Below are 20,880 nucleotides of genomic sequence, written 5' to 3' on the forward strand. Positions count from 1 at the left end.
TGCATTATGGGTGCTGGCACGCACAGGAGCTGTTGTGCGCGCACATACACACTTCCGGCACGCCACGAGAAAAAGGTTCGCCATCCCTGTCCTAGACATATCACAATCAGTTGTTCCAGAAGTCGGAGGAACAGGAGAAAAACAGTTTATACAGTGAAAGTAATAGTGGTTTGATTCAAGAGTGCCTCAAAATTTTGCTATGCTAGGTATAAATGCAACATTTTAGTATAGTTAAGACTAGAGTTGAGTTGAGAAGACCTTGCTGCAAATCCCTGATCAGTCAGAGTCAGCTTGCAACAATTCAGGGTCTTTCAGCCAAACTTATCTCACATAACTGCAGAGAAAAATATGGAAGGAGAAAAAGAAGAGAGGTAGAATGATCCCTTTCTTGGAAGAAGTAACAGAAAACAAATTTAGATATTGCTTTTTCTTATAACTATCAGCTTTTCCATTTCTTTTCTTCAAAACAGTTTTCTGAAAACACAGTTTTTCATTTTTGAACAAAGAACTAGTACAAAGCAATTATTATTTAAGGCTTCTTCAGCTTACCTGTATGTGAAGTTGGAGTAAGAGGAGTTGGTGGAGCTACATCTTGTGTCCCTCTTAGCCTCCCGGAGGCAGTGGAAGGTAATCCACGAACAGCTGGATTGCGTGTATGTCTCATTCTTTCTTCTCTCTCTCTTCTTTCACGCTCAGCATCTTCTACTGCTCGGCTTGCACCCTTCAAGAAAAAAAACAATTACCATGACTAGTAGTTGGAGATAATGCAGGGCAGCCATAGCAGAACTTACAAATGGGTTCTCCAAACTTGACAACTTTAAGTTGTGTGGACTTCAACTCCCAGAATTCCTCATGCTGGTTGGGGAAATTCTGGGAGTTGAAGTCCACAAGACTTAAAGTTGCGAAGTTTGGAGACCCTTGTTTTAGAATACATTTCTGATTATACTGTTAAAAACAGTATACATTTGTTTAGATGAGTAGTTTCAAGATAAAGTCAATTTGGCTGTTCTTATTTACACTACTCAGCAAGTCATAGATAATATTTTGCCAGAACTGGTTCAAATCAGATGCTGACTTATGGTGATTTATGATGGAGAGGGGCATCCTGATTGAGATCTAATGCAAATTTCCACTTTGAATCAAGTTTTCATCTTGGGCAAAGGATCTACAAGTTAAGTGATGATCCATATTGGTGTAACTATAGGACTATAGAGGACTTGACCATAGAAGATTTGGCTATTTGTTATTTCCTAATAGGACAGAGTACTAGTGGCAGGATCTAGGGAACTCAGATAGATTCAAAAGGGGCAAGAAAAGTCCCAGACAACTTCTGAGGCATTGTACAAATTCTAGAAAAAGATGGAAATACAGAAACTATGGTAGCCTTGTTATCTGCCCTATGTTGTTCCCAGCATATGGCTTCACAAATGGGACAAATGATTACGAGCCTTCATATATAGTAAAAAACCTATTACATGATCTTTCCCAAAGTACAAAAGGCAAAGGCTCTATCCATCTGAAAAATGATGTTCACTGCTATACATTTGGTATTTGTGGAATGGGAACTTTAGAGGTCAAAAGTATATTTTGGAGGAGGAGAAAGACTGTAAACAAGAAAGGCTTCATGCGCTAAAAGCACAAAAGATCTGAAACTGGAAGATTTGCAGAAGAAATGAACATGATACTGCTATTGTTGATGTAATTGAAAACAAACTGAGTGGAACAAGGAGCCAGGTCTTAGTTATAAAGGCAATACAGGTAGTCTTCAACCTACTATTAAAATTGAGCCCAAAATTTCCGTTGCTAAACAAGGCATTTGTTAAATGAGTTTTGTCCCATTTTACGACCTTGTTGCCACAACTGTTAAGCAAATCACTGCAGCAGTTAAGTGAATCATGTGGTTGTTAAGCGAATCTGGCTTCCCCCATTGATTTTGCTTGTCAGAAGTGAATTAGGAAGGTTACAAATGGTGATCAGATGACCCTGGGACAGTGCAACTGTCATAAATACATGCCAGTTGCCAATGCCCAAATTCTGATCACGTTACCATGAGGGTACTGTAACAATCCTAAATGCAAGGGCCAGTTGTAAATTACATTTTTAGGCCATTATAACTTTGAATGGTCACTAAATAAATGGTTGAAGACTACCTCTATATTTAGCACATGGTTCATGCAAAAAACTGTAAGGTCTAAAACATTCTGAGCAAATTCTGTGCAGGCCCAAAAGCTGTATGTGCAACACAGATACCATAATGCTGCTTTACATTTCATTAAATTCACCAACAAGTGAATTTCACCATAATAATTAATTTAGGCTTTGGAGTAACAGTCCTGTCAAATATTACATTTAATCAAAAACAACCCAACTCCTTTTTAGGCATTCCCAAATTTGACAAATACTTACAAATTTGAGCATGTTCCAATCAAATACATAGTCATAGGAGAAGCCTTGTCTATGGAAGAGATTTCTGAATAATTGTCTTAGATATGAATAATCCGGTTTGTCATCAAAACGCAGCGAGCGGCAGAAATTCAGATAGGTAGCAAACTCGGCTGTAATGAGAACATATGATTATGAGAAGTAATGATTTTCTTATATTAGCAGAAAATCAACGTAAACAAAAGGTCCACAGTAAATGTAGCAACACACTGTACTTCCATATTTGCCTTAGGATTTTATGAAATTATTGGGGTGATGTTCCTAAGTGACAGTTCTGCTCATCCTGTAATTGTGATGGAATGTGCACCTGGAGAAGTATGGAGGGGAGTCTTGACAGCCCAGAGCTTTCCCAGGGAGGTGGCAGCACATTCCAGAAAGAAGCCCAAATTAAGAGACTGCACAGTCCTGGGCTGAATGAGTAAGTGGGAAAGAGGTTCAGGGTATTTACACCCCAGAATCCCTCGGGATATACAGTACTTTCCAAAAGTTATAGGCCACCACCTGTTTGTTGTTTGTTTAGCAAAGTGTTGCTTTAGCAAAGCGTTAATGACCATCCATAATTATTTTTCGGTCTCTTAAGAATTGGACAGAAAAGACAGGAAATAATCTACACAAAATTTAAACAAACACAATTTTCAGAACAAAATGGCTTCTTCAGGCAAAAGTCAGTATTTACGTGGCCTTCCTTGGCTCTAAGCACATCTTGAACTCTTTTGAGGGGACTGTTCTGAAGTTTTCTGAGGTAATCTTTGGTATATTATACCAGTGTCTTTCAGCCTTTCTCAGAGTTCTTCAAAGTTAGGTTGTCTTTTATTTCTTTCTCTGTCCAGGTGATCCCACACTGCCACTATAATATTCAGATCTCGACTCTGGGAAGGCCAGACCATGACTTTCAGTATTTTAGCAGCTGTTTTTCTCACTAAATATGATTTCCCTGCAGTACTTGGAATCGTTATTATGCTGAAAAATATACAGTACCCATTGCCATCCAGGCGCTTTTCAGAAAGAATGGCATGTTAAATTAAAACCTGTCTGAACTTTTCAGCATTTCATGATTCCATCAATCATTCTTCCATCTCTCTCCAACTCTTCTCACATATTGTCGACAATTAGACCCAAAGATTTCAAACTTGGATTCATCATTCCATAATACTCTGTTCCACTGATCCTCACTCTGAATCTTTGTGAGCTTTAGCATATCCTTTTCACCTGTTTCCCTTCTACAAAAGTGGTTTTTTGGCTGCTGCCCTTCCACAAAGTCCATTCCTGATCAAGTTTTGCTGGATTGTAGAAGGGCCAACCTGACATCCCGATGAAGCTGCCAGATGCCGAGTCAGGTTCTTGCTGGACTTCTTTTGGTCTCTTAAAGAAGGAACTATGAGGAACTTGAATTTGAAAGTTTACTTAGCATTACAGTCCTTTTTTTGTCCTTGACCTCTGCTGACTCCTTAAATTTCTTTACAACATCTTGAATATGCAGTTTGTTTGTCGATTTCCCTTTGAGAATGGTTTTGGCTGAGGCAAAAGTATGATTTTATGTCTGTCACATTCTGTGATCTTTGGCATTTTGACTGGAATGATATGATTGAAAATTGGGTCTTATTAGCCATTTTCCAATGAATTACACTCATACAATATGTCTATGTACTGAATGCTCGAGCATGTCTTATACAAACCTGGTGTAATAGACCTTTTGGGACAGCAGTCATTTTGGCATGAAATAATAGGACACAAAGACGTGTTAACAGTAATAGTACTTAGGATTCCATTTCATTTAGGTTTACAGGACCCAAGTGTCTGCTGTTGCTCAAGTGTAAGGAGAAGTCACACTACATATTGCCACTTTCACCTATGGAAGCTGTTTTTTCTGCTTTGTTCTGTTTTTGAATGCTGCATGCAAATTTCCTGTATTTTTCTGGTTGTATTCTAATAAGGAGACTGAGATATAATTATATATGGTTATTATACCAACAAAACATTATACCAACAATAAACTTAATGGTGGCCTAAGACTTTGCACGTACTGTATTTATTAGGGTAGTGGCTTATAGTTTTACTTGACAAGATTCTGTCCATTAGGTGTAAGCAAATGGAATGATTTGACCTGACTGGATTTCATTGTGTAATCTTTGGGATTGGGCCTGACAGTAATTGAGTGAAAAAGTATTATTTCTTTCTTTTGCAAAATGTACAAATGAGGAATCTATTCTATACAGTTTCAAACGCTAACATTATAAGGATACATATTCTTGAAGAAGAATTTTAAAAAACAAACAATGCAAGTGAACTAAGTGCTACTGATCTTCAAATTTAGCAATACAAAAATGCAATCGGTAAGAAAAATACTTATTAATGGAGGGCTAGCTATACACTGAGCTGTTTGTTATAAGAGACAAATATTGTATGCAACAGAAAATCTATGAACGGATATTGCTCTCTGAAACGACAAAGGAAATGAAGGGAATAAGTTATTGAACAGCCAGTTTACGTATATTCATTAAACTCAGAGATACTTTAGTTAGTTCCAGAATTATTCTTAAAATAGAAATACAGCAGAATATGTGACATTTCATTAAAAGAAGCATTACTGTAAACTTAGCTTTAAATATTACATAAAGAAATTTGTTTATGGGAACTTGTGAGTGGGAACTTACAAGGGTATCCTTTGCACAAAACCTCAATGGGAGTGGACATTTTCTTTTCACTGATGCGTTCATATTTCTGTCTCTTTGTAGCGGCCTTCAATCCCTGCCAGGGGAGGGAGCCCAGGTTAAAATACATGAGTACATAACCCAAGGACTCCAAGTCATCTCTGCGAGATTGTTCTACAAGGAGTATAAGAGTGGAGCCATTAGGTTCTATCATTTGGAGAAACAGTGCAAAGATGTTAAAGCAACAAGTTATGTCGGCAAGATTTTAAAGTTACAACTTAACTACAAGAAAAACACAACTTTAAAGTTATTTTAAGCATGCCTGTAAATAATGTTGCCAAGATCAGAGAACTAATGCATACAGAAGTAAAAGCAGGAAGCTAAAGATAACTCAGACAATTGAGCCAAATCATAATCTGCAAAGTTTATCATTATTCTTTTCAGCCCAGAATAAAATACCAAGGTATTCAATCACTCATCCAGGAAATGATAACTTCTATAAGCTTCGTCTGCAAAGCAATGTCTTTACTGTTTCATGTTTCTATTCTCTATGGGAGCTTTCCTCCTTTAGACTAATTTGCTCCCTGAAGTAAAAATGGCCTCTACTGTCATGGCATTCTGGAAGCAGGCAAAAACTTGGCTATTCTGGAAGGCCTTTTCTAACTGACGAACATGGAAATATAAGTGCAAAACTTAAAATTTGCATTTTGTATTACTATTGTTAGATTGTACTCTTAAATTTTACACTGTTTAGAATCCACTTGGACTAAGGACAAGATAAATCCCATAAAAATCAGTCAATCAATCAATCAATCAATGATGCATCGATCTAACCGACTTCATTAAAAAAACATCATGTTGTTTGCAATGCATTGTGCTTTAAATATTAAATGTGTGCTCATAATATACAAGATCTCCTGTCATGTATCAGATGTTATATATTTTGATTTTTCTGGGACTCTTATTCTATGACAATTTAGTTAACAGTTTCAAAAATCTACCGCCAGCTCACCAATTCCAAGATGGGTATTAATGGAGGCATAGCGGGCAGTTCCCGTTAAGTTTTTATTTTCACGATAAGGAATATGCTGGTGAGTACGAGCATCGCGATATTTTTTGGCCAGCCCAAAATCAATGATGTAGACAAGGTTGCCTTTCTTGCCTAATCCCATCAGGAAATTATCCGGCTTTACATCTCGGTGGATGAAGTTCTTTGAATGAATATATTCTATTCGGCTTATCTAATTGTAGAAAAACATAATTTCAGAATTAGTAAACATGAAACTCTATACATTTAGCTGTTCCTTTGTTCTGAATAACACTAAAATTTATTTTGTTAACATTTAAGTTTAAACATTAAATGAAGTACACTATTTTATTTTCTCAAATTATTATTATTATTATTTATTTATTTTTATTTATCAAATTTTTATACCGCCCTTCTCCCAAAGGGACTCAGGGTGGTGTACAGCCAAGATAAAAACCAACAATATAAAAGTTAAAAACAGTTTAAAATTATTAAATAGTTTGGCCAATCATCTAAAACACAATAACCCATTAAAATAATATTTTAGGCCAGCCCTGCTTGATGGAATAATGGCGTTTTAAGGTCACGGCGGAAGGTACGGAGGTCGGAAATCCAACGAATCTCCGGGGGCAGCTCGTTCTAGAGGGCAGGTGCTCCCACAGAGAAGGCTCAAATGATCTTCACATTCCAAGAACCACATTTTAGAAAACTGATGTTCTTTAAAAAGGTGGTTGTGATTTCACTGGATAGGACTTGTGTTTGAAAATATAAACTGTGAATCATTATTTAATTTATAAATCACTAACTAACCTAATGACAGCACATTTGATCACTGCTATACAAAAAATGGTAGCTTTTGTGTGACAACATTCATAGAAGGAAAAGCTAATTTGTAGTATTTACAACACTTATTCAGAGAAAGTGCACATAAACATTAGTGTGAAGCTTTTAGGAAGCTCTCATTTCCAATAGCCAAGAAATACAGTGATTCTAATACCATTTGGTCAGCAAGTAGAAGAACAGTCTTGAGGCTGAATTTCCTTGAGCAGAAGTTAAAGAGATCTTCAAGACTTGGTCCTAGCAATTCCATCACCATTACATTGTAGTCACCTTCAGCACCACACCATTTGATTGTGGGAATGCCCACTAGAATGTGGAAAAATAGATTATTTATAGTACTTTATAGAAATCACAATATAGATCTGATATCCAGTGAAAATCAATATGATGCCTTTACATTTACTTTAATTTATAACATTATTTTTCTTTTGTGGAAATTACTAATACTGTACATTCACAATACATTCAAGTAGAAAGTCAAAAATTAAAAGAGGGCAAAAGCTTTATCATAGTTCTTTGCTGGCCAAATCATATAAAAATTTAATCTGTCAAACTAAAATGTAAGAAAAAAAAATGGAGGTTATTATTTATGCCAAAACATTTAAGTATTCAAAGGAATGTTTACGGCAGCATTTTATTTAGTCTTTTTGTATAGTGTTGTTCAAGATGTTATTTATCTAGATACAGAATATGCAAAAACTTGTAGCAGGCAACATACAGCCTCATGGATGCTTACTTTAGCTGAATAGTTCAAGTGTGGAAAGAAACAGGTTCAGACTCTCTACTTCTCCTGTCTTCAATGTGTTATGAAAAATTTGTTTTTTTTCCCCCAGCTTTAAAAAATAAGTCAGTGACTACTAGCACAAAGCAAAGCAAGCCAGTGTCATGATGACTTGTTTTTTTTCTTTTCTTTTATACATATGCTTAGACAATATCATTCCTTAATAACAACAATTTATGAAATGTGGGGAAAATACACAGGTAGAAAATACTTAGGTGGTATGGTTAATGAAGACACTCACATAATAGCACTGTTCATGTAAGCACCACCCTTTACCAATTTGAAATAAGTCAAGAGGTGAAATATTTGTGCCTATATGATTCATGAGGGGGAAAACATGCTTACCTCCACCTTGCATCATTTTGTAAATTTTGCTCTCTATGTGGAGTTGAGGATGTTTGGTTTTGACACATTCCAATTTGATGGCAACCTCTTCTCCAGCAGCTATGTCAGTACCTTAAAAAAAAAAATAACTCAACGTTATAATTCAATGCTTTGACAAGCTCTGACCAAGCTTTGCTATTAGGCATATGATCCATAATTTATTTACTCTAAAATCCAGCATCAGGCCATTGCCAATGCCACATTCCCTTTAGGACTTGCAGAATTGATACTATGCGAATCCAACTATACTCTACTAAAATACTCATTGTCTTTATCTGTTTGTACCCCCAAGTTAGCCAAAATGGTGCATTACGGTACAAGCAATTTTTGAAAGCACTTAACCTCTGCTAACTTAAAAATGTGTAAAAAATCCTGGACCCACAACTCCTGTGGAATTGAAATTTCCAGGATGTTCACAAAGGTTTCATTCGCAAAGTTATGGCTGCAACAGTGTCTCTGTAGTTATGTGATCTGCCAACTTCCCACAAACAAACTCAACAGGGAGGCTTGCTAAAAAGTCAGAAGTCGTTCCCATTCTCATTGCATTTTTCCCCACCTGTGGTCATTCTGTTTATTTAGGTAAGTAAATAATGTCTTACTAATGAAATTTATTTGCCACTACAATAATCTTTCTATTTAGGATATATATTCTTCTTAGATGACTACTGATCTGGGCAGTATTGGAAATATGTTCAGCCTAAAATTTATTATTTTGTCTGGTCACACCATATTGCACTACCTTTCTTTCAAAGGATGACCCAGTGGGTCACAGTTTGCCTAGTACTAGGCAAAAGTACTTTGCCTAGTACTATAAAAGCAAAAAACAAATGAATCTACAATAATAATGAATGTGCCATATGTGCAGACAGCTTCAACTGTTGTAATATTTCCTAGAGTGAATCAAATTTCAAATGAAATTGCACCTAAATTGTTGTTATGGCTTGTACAACTTTTGTTATACAATTCCATAGACATTTCCCATGAAAATTCTTTTCAGTTAGTTGAAATATCAATCTAGCTGAATACCAATTTGTTTTCTCTCTGGTCTGATTCAATGAACAACTTTCAAGATGCTCTATGGGAGATATGCAAGACTTCCTTCAGTTTTACAAGTTTATTCTTATAACAACCAATAGAGAAACTGAGCTGAACATATTTCTTGTTTTGTAGATTTAATGCTGAAGAGCCAGAATATAACTGCCCCAATAATAGCTGTTACCACGTTCTGTGTGTTAATTTCATACTAGACCTCTGTTGATCAGAATATTCTAATGGTATAATAAAATTGGTTAAACTTCTATCAAGGGAAAAGAAAATATTTCTGTAGTGTATTAAATATCTCAATTTCATTCTGTTTGTTATTGTATAATATCCAAGTTTGCAGTAGTAATTTCCATGTTTGCAATAATAATATCCATGTTTTGACTTTTATGGTTTTTATTTTTGATCTATTGCCTAAAATAAATGAACTACAGTCAAGGTTTTACTTTCTGTTGTTCTGTATCTAATGATTGCATTTGCATATCATGCTAAAGTAACAGCTGGGTAGGTTCATATAACACATTAAATCACTAATGTCTGTTGTAACTCAGTTGAAATTATAAAGAGGCTACCTTCTTCCATTAAAAGAAATATAGATAACAAAAATTAATGTGACACCCAGAATAGACAAAACTGTAGGTTAAAATCCTATTGAGTCCTTCGGGAGAAGGGCGGTATAGAAATTTAATAAAATAATAATAAATAATAATAATATTACTTAAAAGCTTGAAAATGCATTACAAAACAGTAAAGACCGTATGGGACAAAGGCACTCAAAATCCCTCCAATTTCATTATGAGCTAAGTAACCAAGCCATGACTTTTTCACACTGAAATCAGTGGGCCCCAAGTTTAACTAAACTTTGTATGAATCCAACACATTTTGTGAATTCATACTAGCCAAATAAAATAACTGTAGATTTTGTTCATGATTCCCAAGTGATCTCAATAAATTACAATATAGGTAGGCCTTGGATTACAATCATTTGTTCAATAACCATTCAGTTATGACATCACTGAACAAGGGACTTAAAAAAGTCTGTGAAGTTGCGGCTGTCACAGCATCCCCATGAACACGATTCGAATGGTTGGCAACTAGCTGTCAATTATAATGGCCACAGTATCCTACAGTCACATGACTGCCATTTGTGGTGAGCCTTCCCTCAAGGCTTCCTACAATCAAAACCAATGGGAAAGCTGGCAGGAGGAGGTTGCAAATTGTTCCCACTCATGCCATTTTTTCACCTGCCCACACTCCATAGCACCAACCTGCAGCACCTGCCAATCCATGCTCTAAAGCATCCCCCCCCACGGCACCTGCACTCCATTTTGTAGCCACCCATTCATCCTCTATAGCAGCTACCCAAGGCACTCCCCCCATGACATCTGTCTGCCTACTTGTAGTTTTTGCCTACCAGTTTGTTTGCCTGGGACAGTCCAAACTTCCACCATAACCTGAGGACTATTGTAATTCTAAAACTTTCTTCAGCTTCAAAAGAAGCTGACCATATTGTACAAAAAGTTGTCACAAACAAGTTGAAAGCAGGGTGGATAAAAATCAATGATTTTTTTTAAAAAAAATTAGATTTTTTTGATTTAAATCGGATTTTTTTTGATTTTTATCGAATTTATTTTAATAAAAAACTTTTGGGGTAAAAATCTATCGTAAGATAGTTTTCTATTTAAGATACATAAATAATTTAGTTTATTCAGCATGAAATGGAGCTTAGTTATGTAGCATGAGGCTGTATATTCTGCAACACTGGGACTATCGGTGAGTCAACTGGGTCAAAGGAGTAGCAGAGATGACAGTTGCTCTTTAAAAATTATGATTTAAATCGAGTTGATTTAAATCAAGCCTTTTTACTAGTGATTTAAATCACGATTTAAATCAACTCAATTTAAATCAAATCCATCCTGGTTGAAAGCCATCTTGTATACATAAAATTAGTTTCATGACTAGCTCCTGGCCAGAGTAGTTATTTGTCGGAGACAATAATATAATTTGTTGGAAATCTAAAGCTATTGTATCAGAAAAATATTGACAAGAAGTTCAGAATATTCTTCAGGGCTAGCAAAATGTGTATATACAATGAGGCTTATTATAGATTGCCGTAGAAACAAAGTATTGTTGTGTTTCCAATAGGCAGGATCATGGGAATTGACTTTTTTTTTCTTCATTTCAGGAATCAATTTTATCACACATTACAAAGTCTTGAGTTCTCATTCAAACTATGTCTCTGATAGTATCTGCCTGTCTGATCCAATCTGGCATGGTGCTCTAGGCTTCTTCAATTAAACAATGCTATCTATTAGGAGCGCAGAAGTGTCCTTCTCTGTAGTAGTGTCTACTCTGTGGAATGAAGTCCCCCGCCCCCCACACCATGGAATGGCTCCCACTTTACATGTTTTGAAGGGTCCTGAAGATTGGGCTCTTTGCCCAGGCCTTTTTCTTTGTTCTCATCTTAATTAAGTAATTAAAATTTCCATTTTTCTTTTTTTATTTGTTTTAGTTTTCTAGTTTTAAATGTTTTTCTTTAACATTTTTAAAACTGCCCAGAGTTGTTAGGGCTCAGCTGGCAAATAAATAAATGGAATATATAAATCTCAAGGGCATAGACATGTAGCACTATTATTTCTTTGTAATCTGGTAGTAAGAAAAAGTAAAGAAAAAAACAAACTGAACTCTAAATATACTGTCACAATTATTACTTGATATGAAATTTAGCCGAGCCTCATCTAAATCAGGGGTCAGGAATGGAAATTTAGGCTTGAGTGGAGAGTGTGAATCAGATCCCTACTACTATATACAGGTGGTCCTCCACTTATGATCACAACTAAGCCTGGAATCTGAGTCATTGCACAAATCCGTTGTTAAGTGAGACACTACATGAGTGCTTTGCTCAACAACTGCAATCCCAGCTCTCAAAGCTGCAGTCATTAAGTGTCCACACGGATCATTAAGTGGAGTGCCAGGGAGCGGAGTGCTTCTTGGGAAGCCTGGGCCCTCTTCCCGTCCCACTGGGGAGAACGATTGTGAGAATAGTATCACAGTTAGTGCTGTTGCCAGATTTGAAGTCTTTTCTTCCAGCACTGGAGGGTGTGGTTCGAGACCCGAGCATGACACAATGGACTGAGCTCCTGTCTTCACTGCCAATCTAGTAGTTTGAAAGCATGCAAATGCGAGTTGATAAATAGGAGCCACTTCGTTGGGAAGATAACAACCCTCTGTGAACTCATGTTGGCCATGACTATGGAAATGTTTTTGGACAGTGCTGGCTGTTTCAATGGCCTTGAAACAGAGATGAGCACCACCCACTAGAGTCAGCAATGACTAGCGAATAAAATCCGCAGGGACTTCTTTCCCTTTTTACCTCCAGCACAACAATCACTTCAGGTGCTGGAGGAATGGACCTCAAATCTGGCAAAAAGGCTGGCAAACACCACCATTCTGGAAAGCTCAGAATGTTAGCATTCGCTAGCATTTTAGCTAACACTATCATCTCCGTCCCTCCAGTGGAGAGAAAATGCTAGAAAACTCCAATGTTCTGTGCATCTCAGAACACCAGTCTTCGCCACTTGAGATCCATTCTCCAGTGCGCTGTTGTATACATTATACGAATCTAATAAATGACATACGTGAATATTAAAAGAAGGTTCAAAAGTTTCCTAAAATTAAACCATGAGACAAGTTATCCTCAATTACATTAGCCTGTCCCATTAGATCTGGCAGAGAAGGTATGCTGTGAATAATCTGCTAGGGCCTTACTTTTCGTGGATCCCAGGAGATAGGAATTCTGTTCTGATATGTAACATATTTCCCCCCTGAAGTCAGGTTAGCTTCAGCCTTCTTAATATTCCAGAAATCACTCAAGACCTGGTTAGCTCACTAGGCTTGGGGTCCCAGAAATGCAGTAACATTTTATGATGGCTCCAATATTCACTCTCTCCATGTCTGTGTTTATTTTAATATTTAATAATGATTGCTTTCTATTTTTATAATGGTAGTATTTATATATATATATTATTTGATTGTTGTACACTGCCCACTTCTTGTGATATGGGCAACTGTATAAATCTGATAAACAAAATATAAATAAAATGGGAAATGATACATTGATGGAATACCATAACTATTTACTTTAAACTTCCAAATCATTTAAGAGAATTTTATTCATGTAGAATGTCTTATTTTGTGTGTGAGCTAGTCAGTTTTTTTTTAAACTTCTGGCAAGTGTTTGGACGAATCCCTGCAGTTTTCTTGAAAGGTTTTTTGAAAGTTTGCCATTGCCCCCTTTCTAGGGCTGAGAAAAAGTGAGTGGCCCAAGATCACCCAACTGGCTTTGTGCCTGACTAGAACTCATGGTCTCCCAGTTTCTAGCCTGATGCATTCACCACTACATCAAGTTGGCTCTCAGAATGTACTACTGGTATTAACTTTTGAGATATCATATAAAGTGGTACTCAAAGGACAAAGGAAATTCACTTTACAAAAAGAGTACTTCTCACTGAAGTGACATACTTCCTAGCTCTAAAGTTTTGAAGTGGGGAAGGCAACAGTTCTATAGTACATTCAAACTGAACTAAAACAGTGCATAATTAAATGAAAGTTCTGGCTCCAGGTACTTTAGTATGCAAACTATTCCTGTCTTGACAATTACCACACACCAATCTACATTGATATCAAACACTTTGCTATTAAGAGAAAGTCTCTTCAAATACTAAGAAGTGACAATCCACCCTTTCTAATTCCAACTAAATATTTAAATCTTTTAAAAACATTTTAAAATATCACACACTACACTATTCTCTTTAGCTTCACAAATGTCAGCATTCAAAAACATTCTGATCATATGCAAAGCTGAAATACAGAGATATAAATGAAATACCAACAGCTACTTTAGTTTTCCTACACCTATTTCCTACATAAACTAAAAACCTCTGCTTTTCTTATATAGCATTCTCAAAAGGAAAATATGTAGTTGTCCCTCACATGAGGTAAACATCTGCTTGCTGTCTGATAGTTTAATGGGATAGGGTATTAGAAGCAAGATACATATATGAAGTTTTAAAACTTGTACAACAACTTTAATTATAGGTGGAGCTGCAAGAGAATTATAGGTCTTCCTTGTGCTGGGTGCAGAGTTTTCTAAATAGCTTCAGAAGTACTACCTTTTAACACTGAAATAACTAAAGATTCTATATGTCATGTAGAAAGGAAACCACATTAAGTTTTCTTGTGGACATGATCCTTTCCAAGTTAAAAAAATGGAAACATCTCAGAAAGCTGCATTTGCACATTATTCACCTTTAATCTTCAGTACTTAATGGTACAATAAAATGTACTGTATATGCCAATTATTCAAATTGGCATTGATTTTCATGTCCTCCATCTCTAACAGCTAAAAAAAGAAAGCCGAATATCCATTATTTAATGCTATTCATTCATTTTAACAAACTATGGGTATCCAGAAGGAGAGAAAACAAATATATGACATAATCATGCAAATACTATGACTTAATATTTGTGTCAGACATTCAGATAGAAATAAATAATCACAGCATTTGTATGATTATGTCATTGCATGTATGTGTTGTCATCTCATTGTGGATGTTGCTGATATAAAGCACTGGGCTATGTTGTCCCTGAAAATATTAGATGGATCCATAAAATATTTTAAGCGAAGCAGCTCAGATTTTGACAAGTTTATACAGCAGCAGTATGAGCAATCCCATTATATCAATTCAAAGGTATATTGCAATGAATGTAGTCATAAACCTTGGCATGACTGAATCCTGAGCTGTTTACCACGATCAGTTGCAGTCAACAGTATTTCTGTCTTACCTTTGCAATAAAGCGTATCAATTTGAAAGGAGACACCCAGAAGAGCTTGCAACATATAAAACGCAACCAAAAAAAATAATAATAATCCACATCATCCTTTCTGGATCTATTAAAAATTCATTACCCGAGATATAAGGTACCAGACCTCAGGTTCACAATTATGTTTATTATTAAAAACGAAGAGACTGGTAGCTGACAATAACCAGCTAAATTTCTTCCAGCGTTTACTTTGACTGTAGGCTACCCCTCCCCCTCAGAAGCTAGTTTGCAAAATACCCGAAACTTTCTGGAATATTGAAGGCCTCCAAGCTAAACAGAGGAGCAGCCTAAGGTTTTGTCCACCCATGAACGGAGCTGGGCATTCTCCCAGGTCTCACACCGTGGCTGTCAGAAGCCCCGAGGTCTTCAACTCCCAAGCAGTGTAGCATTTTGGTTTCCATCTCCCACCCCCTCCCCCCCACCCGATCGCAACCAGGAAGAGGGAAATGGGGGAGAAGCAGGGCAGAGTGCGACTTGCCCAAGGTCATAAAGGAAGTTACTGGACACGATTTCCAACTCCGTTGTCGTTTCTCCTAGTACGAATGAAGAGGAAGAATAAGCCATAGACTGAAGGAGGAGGATCAAGAATCACGTTGGGCTTCGAGGAAAAGCCACGGAAATCGGTGATCCTTACTTTTCGAGCAAAGAGGGTTTCCGGGGACCCGGTTACGGGCTCCGGGGAAAAAAAAGGAAAAAAAAAAAACCCCTCGCTTCTCGTTTTTTCATACTAGATGCGGCTCTTGGGCGTTCCTCTGTCACCTCGCCGGGCAGAGTCAACCCAGTAGGGCAGCCCGGACGAAAGGCCCCAGCAAAACCCCCCTCTCCCCCCCCACCCTCCACCGGAGCCGCTTCCCGACGCAGCCTCTCCTCCACCCCCTCCCCACTTCCCCCCTAACCTCCGACACCCCGAAAAACCGTTGGGATCTTGACAGCGCAAGCGCTTTTCTCACCGAGGTAAATGTCTCCGAATGAGCCGCTCCCGATCTTTCGGCCAAGCCGGTACCGGTTCCCGACTCTCAACTCCATCGAGGCGTCTCGATTGGACCCAACCCTTGTTGTAAGGACCCTGACTCAAAGCAGGGAAGCACCAGCGACCATCGCGGCCTTTCGTCCCGTCTCTCGACGCCCGAGGTGTTCGGGGGCGGCAGCGCAGCCCGGGTGGGAAGGATGGACGCCGATTTTTTTTTCCCCGAGCCCCGGATACCCCCTCCCGCTTAACGCAGGTAAAACCGAGCCGCCATATTATGTGACCTCACTTCCTTGGCAACAATGGGTGGAGCCTAAGACGGCGGAGCATCCTCTGATTGAAAAGCCGGTTGAGAACAGGAACGGGGCGGGATTGTAAAATTGTGAGGCTTAGCGACGCCGCGTCTCCATGACAACCTCGGCGGTTGGAACATCCGGGCCTACCTTTCGCTCATTGATTCCGTCCGATGACGCGGGGCTTTTTTTTTTTCGGGGGTGGTGGGGGGAAAGAGACTGGCGGTGGCATCTTGCAGATGACTGGTCTGAGCGATCCTTCAACCCGCCCCCCCTCCCCGCACGCCCCGAAAGAGGCCGGGCAGTCAGCGAGCCTGCAGTTTCTTCCAGAGGTGTCCATGCTGGAGCCGCAGAATGGCGCAGAACTGGACTTTCCCTTCCACTCTTGAGCAGTCCTTCCAACCTGTTGCTGTTCCCGTGTGTTCTGACTTCAGCTCCACGATTTCCAGACAGAAAATTAGGGGAATCGAAATCCAGTATATCCGGAGAGTACAAAAGTGGGAAAGATGGGTTTTGGGAAGATATCACCCATAACGAGTATTCTTACATAAAATCCTAAGTGGTGATGGTGCATTGGATTTATCGATAGCGTTTATTCTGAAGAGTTTCAAATTCTGCTGGCACATTTCACATCAAAAACATCACCTGTGATATAGAGCCCAGGTTTTGGATGCTAATTTTACTATTTTATAAATTAGTGTGTTGTCTTAAAGTTTTGCATTATTTTATGCTTGTCAAATATAATAATTTTGATTTACCATTTAGGCTTTAGTTTATATATATTTAAGATCTAAGTATTAGGTCAGTTTTTTTAAAAAAATTAGCTACGGTACTAAAATATTACTATAAAATTTCAAAAATATTTTCTGCCAAAAGTTTACTAACAAAGAGAAACAATAGGAATTATTCAGATCATGGGAATGTTTAAGGTCATTGTATTAATAAATAGGATGGAGTCCAATAACTGGTATGCACTAATGAATGCTTAAGTCTATTATTATTTCTCTGTAGTAACTACATCTAACACCATGGAACTAGGCATCAGTTGTTGTAATGACAACTCCTACTGTTCTCTTTCCATTGTATGAAAATTATAGAAAGCATATGAAAGAGGGCAAATTGAGTATTTGTTTTGGTCTTCTGGGGAAGCAGTGGTGAACTGAACATAGCTCTGCAAGAGCAGATCTGATGACCATGGCAGAAAGAGGAACCAGCTCCCTGGAATTCCTCTCCAGAGGAAAGAGAGTACCAGGATTGTCCCAAGTACTCCATACAGTGGCTTCCCATCAGGAAACTGTAAGACAGTGGTCTCCAGAAGGTTTTGGAGCTCTGGGACCCTGGAGGTGCAGTTTGGCACCTACAAACCGAGACTGGGTTTCCTTTCTTAACCTCTTTAGGAAATAGCTTGTTACTAGCTTTTTGGATGTTAAGAGTCTTCAGAAGGGCAACTTTCATTACACTAAGTACCGTATTTTTCGGACTATAAGATGCACCGGTGTATAAGACACACCAAGATTTTGAAGAGGTAAGCAAGAAAAAAAGTTTTTGCCCTCCCCGGCCCCCAGGAGCACTCTGCAGGCCTCCCAAACCCTCTTTGCATCCCGTTTTTCGCAAAAACAGGGCACGCAGAGGGTTTGGGAAGCCTATAGTGTGTTCCTGGGAGCTGGGGAGGGCAAAAATGCAACACGTGGAGGGTTTGAGAGGCCAAAAATGGGCCTGTTTTTCACAAAAACGGCCCACAGGAGCACTCTGCAGCCAAAGCCTCTGTGCGCCCCGTTTTTGTGAAAAACGAGCCAGTTTTTTACAAAAACAGGACGGGCAGGGCTTTGGGAGGCCAAAAATGGTTCTTTGGTGTATAAAATGCACCAACATTTCTACCCTCTTTTGTGGGGAGCGGGGGGAGAGTATGGCTTATACTCCGAAAAGTACGGTAAGTTTCCTTCTGTTCTTGATGACAGTTTAAGGACTTTATTTTTATTTCTAAATTAACATCAAAGAGGTGTCTAGAACATCGATGTTGGAAGTTTATAAACAGATTAAGGGGCCAAATGGACTTGAAATAAGATTTTGAAATTAATTATAAGAATAATATCCTGGGAGTTGCTTAAAATTTTACAAAAAATGATAATTTTGAAACTAATTGTAAGAAACCTGCCTGTGGGAAAGTGCTGATTATGAAAAAGAGGGGACTTTGAAGGTGACTGCAGGGAACCAGAAAAAATTAGAGAGGTTGATCTATCTACTAACATTAAAGAAAAGAAACTTAACAAAAATGCAAACTATTGTAAAATAGGGTAAAATATTTTCACTTGCTGACAAAATAATGCTTAGGATCATCCAACACAGATTAGAGCCCATCATGTAAAGGGAAATGCAGATTAATCTGTTGGATCTGTAATTCAATTCAGAACATCTCTGGGCAGCATACAGTGTTAAGAACAGATAAAAACAGCAATGAGTAAAGAGATAGGCAACCCAGAAGAATCAACATCAATGTGTCTATAGTTAGAAAGGTATTCAAGCGATTTTAGAAAAAGCTGAAGAATGAGAGACATTATTGCTTACACATACTGGTAAACAACAAAGTTGAAGAATACAAAAAAGAAAATATGCTTCGTTGTCTATTACTTCATTGACACAGTTAAGGTTTTACTGTGTTGACCATATTTAGCTGTGGGCTGTCCTTGAGAAAATGGGAATCTCAGAGTAACTCCCTGCCTTCATGTGAAACCTACACAAAGCACAGGAAGCCACTGTCTAGACAGAATATTGTAAACAAACTGGCTCCAGATTGGCAAAGAAGTGAGACAAAGCTCTTTCCTTATTTATTCAACTTAGGTTGTGAATATATAGAGGGATGCCCAATATTGAAAGAGAAAGGAGTGTGATTATAAAATTAGAAGAAAAAAACCAGCAGTGACCAGTGCTACACTTACGACACTACTCTATAGCTGAAATCCTGCTCTGTAATATGAAAGACAAGGAACATAGTGAGAAAATGGGCCCAAGACAAAATATAAAGAAGAGCAAACTATTAATAACAGATACAGTAATCAGCCTTAGGACTGACAATGAAAACGGTGGATATCTTCTATCTTTAGGATCAACGGTCAACAGTAAAGGAAACGGCAATCAAGAAATATGCCATAGACTAGCAATTGGAAAGGTAACAATGAAGGTTTTTGAAAGAATATTCAAATGCAGTGAAGAGTCTGTGCACCTACCAAGATCAGACTGGTGCTAGGAATGTTTTTCCCATATTGGATGTCCAAGAAAACAAATAAAATGGATCCTAGAAAAAAAAATCAAAGTTCTCATTTGAGGGACAAATGATCAGGCTCAAATCTTTTCTTGGACATGTTGTCTCAGCCCTCATGTGAGGGAAGAGAAAATGCTGTTAGGCTTTCAAGATTCTATTACTGAGCCTATACCAAAAAAGTTCCAGTAGTGATTGTGGAATGTGCTTCCTAATATTGCTATCTTGAAAGATTGACAACAATCAATCCCATAAGGCTACTCCTTTTGGAAATTAAATATAGAAGGAAAATATCTACACAGACAATTTTCAGCTCTCAAAGGATGTAAATGCAATTAATACTTTTTCAAATTTTAATTGCTTACCCTCCCACCTATAGCTAAGCTTCAACTTTTGACCACTTGATTAATGATAATTCAAAATGACTAAGACTCTGAATGTCTGCTTTACAGGTCACTTCTGGCCATTGTAAAATGTCACACCATGCTCTCCAGTCACATGACCATGTTTTGGACACTTTGCAACAAGCTTGCCTTTATAATTGTTTGCGTCTTGTGGTCACATGGCTGCAATTTGTAATGTTACTTGCTGGTTTTCAGCATTTTTTGCCAATTTCCAATGAAAAGCTCCCATTGAAAAGAATGTGTTTGCATGTACAACTATGGTTTTTGCTTAATAACAACTGCAAAAAATGTAGTAAAATCAGGTCTGGTTGCATGGATGCCTCAACCTTTGATTATTAACAGTAAATCAATCAAACCAATTATAATCATAAGTTGAAGACTACCTGTATAGTTATTTGTTGGAACTATAATAAATTGCATCGAAACCAGTGCACTTCTGTGAATATATATATTCTGAAATTCTATATAATTGTTACTTATTCTGAATTTGTGTCTGTTTATTTTTAATAAGACTGGCAAGCTCCAGTATTTTTTTAAATTTGTCTCTATTATTTAAATATTTACCTGAAAATCAAGCAAACAAGAGAGCCAGTTTGGTGTAATGGTTAAAGTGCTGTGCTAAAAATCAAATGACTGAGTTCTAGTCCTGCCTTAGACATGAAAACTGGCTGGGTGACTCTGGGCCAGTCATTCTGCTCAACCTATCTCACAAAGTGGCTGCTTTTGTAGAAAAAAATAAGAAGAGGAAGTATGTATATTTGCTACTTTGACTTATTTATAAAGTAATAAAAGTGGGATAAAAATCCAATGACTAAATAAATATAAAGCACATCCAGTATAAAGCATGATGAATATTCTATATGCCCAAAAGCAGGATTGAATGTACTCTTTTTTTCAAAGAAAAACCATAA

General features: G+C 37.7%; 1 protein-coding gene across 6 annotated transcripts in view; it reads right to left on the reverse strand.

The window, feature by feature from the left end:
- CSNK1D (casein kinase 1 delta) overlaps positions 1–16,290 on the reverse strand; it is a 39,538-nt gene extending 23,248 nt beyond the window's left edge. For all 6 annotated transcript variants that reach the window (XM_034412945.3, XM_034412947.3, XM_060688731.2 and 3 more), the window contains exons 1-7: positions 16,000–16,290; positions 8,087–8,197; positions 7,118–7,266; positions 6,106–6,334; positions 5,097–5,267; positions 2,407–2,555; positions 550–721 (exon numbers count right to left, since the gene is read on the reverse strand). In XM_034412945.3, coding sequence (XP_034268836.1) covers positions 550–721; positions 2,407–2,555; positions 5,097–5,267; positions 6,106–6,334; positions 7,118–7,266; positions 8,087–8,197; positions 16,000–16,075 — 1,057 coding nt within the window. In that variant the 5' untranslated portion in view covers positions 16,076–16,290. The remainder of the gene's footprint in view (positions 1–549; positions 722–2,406; positions 2,556–5,096; positions 5,268–6,105; positions 6,335–7,117; positions 7,267–8,086; positions 8,198–15,999) is intronic.
- Between the last annotated feature and the right edge of the window lie 4,590 nt (positions 16,291–20,880).

The sequence above is a fragment of the Pantherophis guttatus genome, chromosome 2 (genome assembly GCF_059756535.1).
Source record: "Pantherophis guttatus breed Tessera chromosome 2, ASM5975653v1, whole genome shotgun sequence".
NCBI lineage: Eukaryota > Metazoa > Chordata > Lepidosauria > Squamata > Colubridae > Pantherophis > Pantherophis guttatus.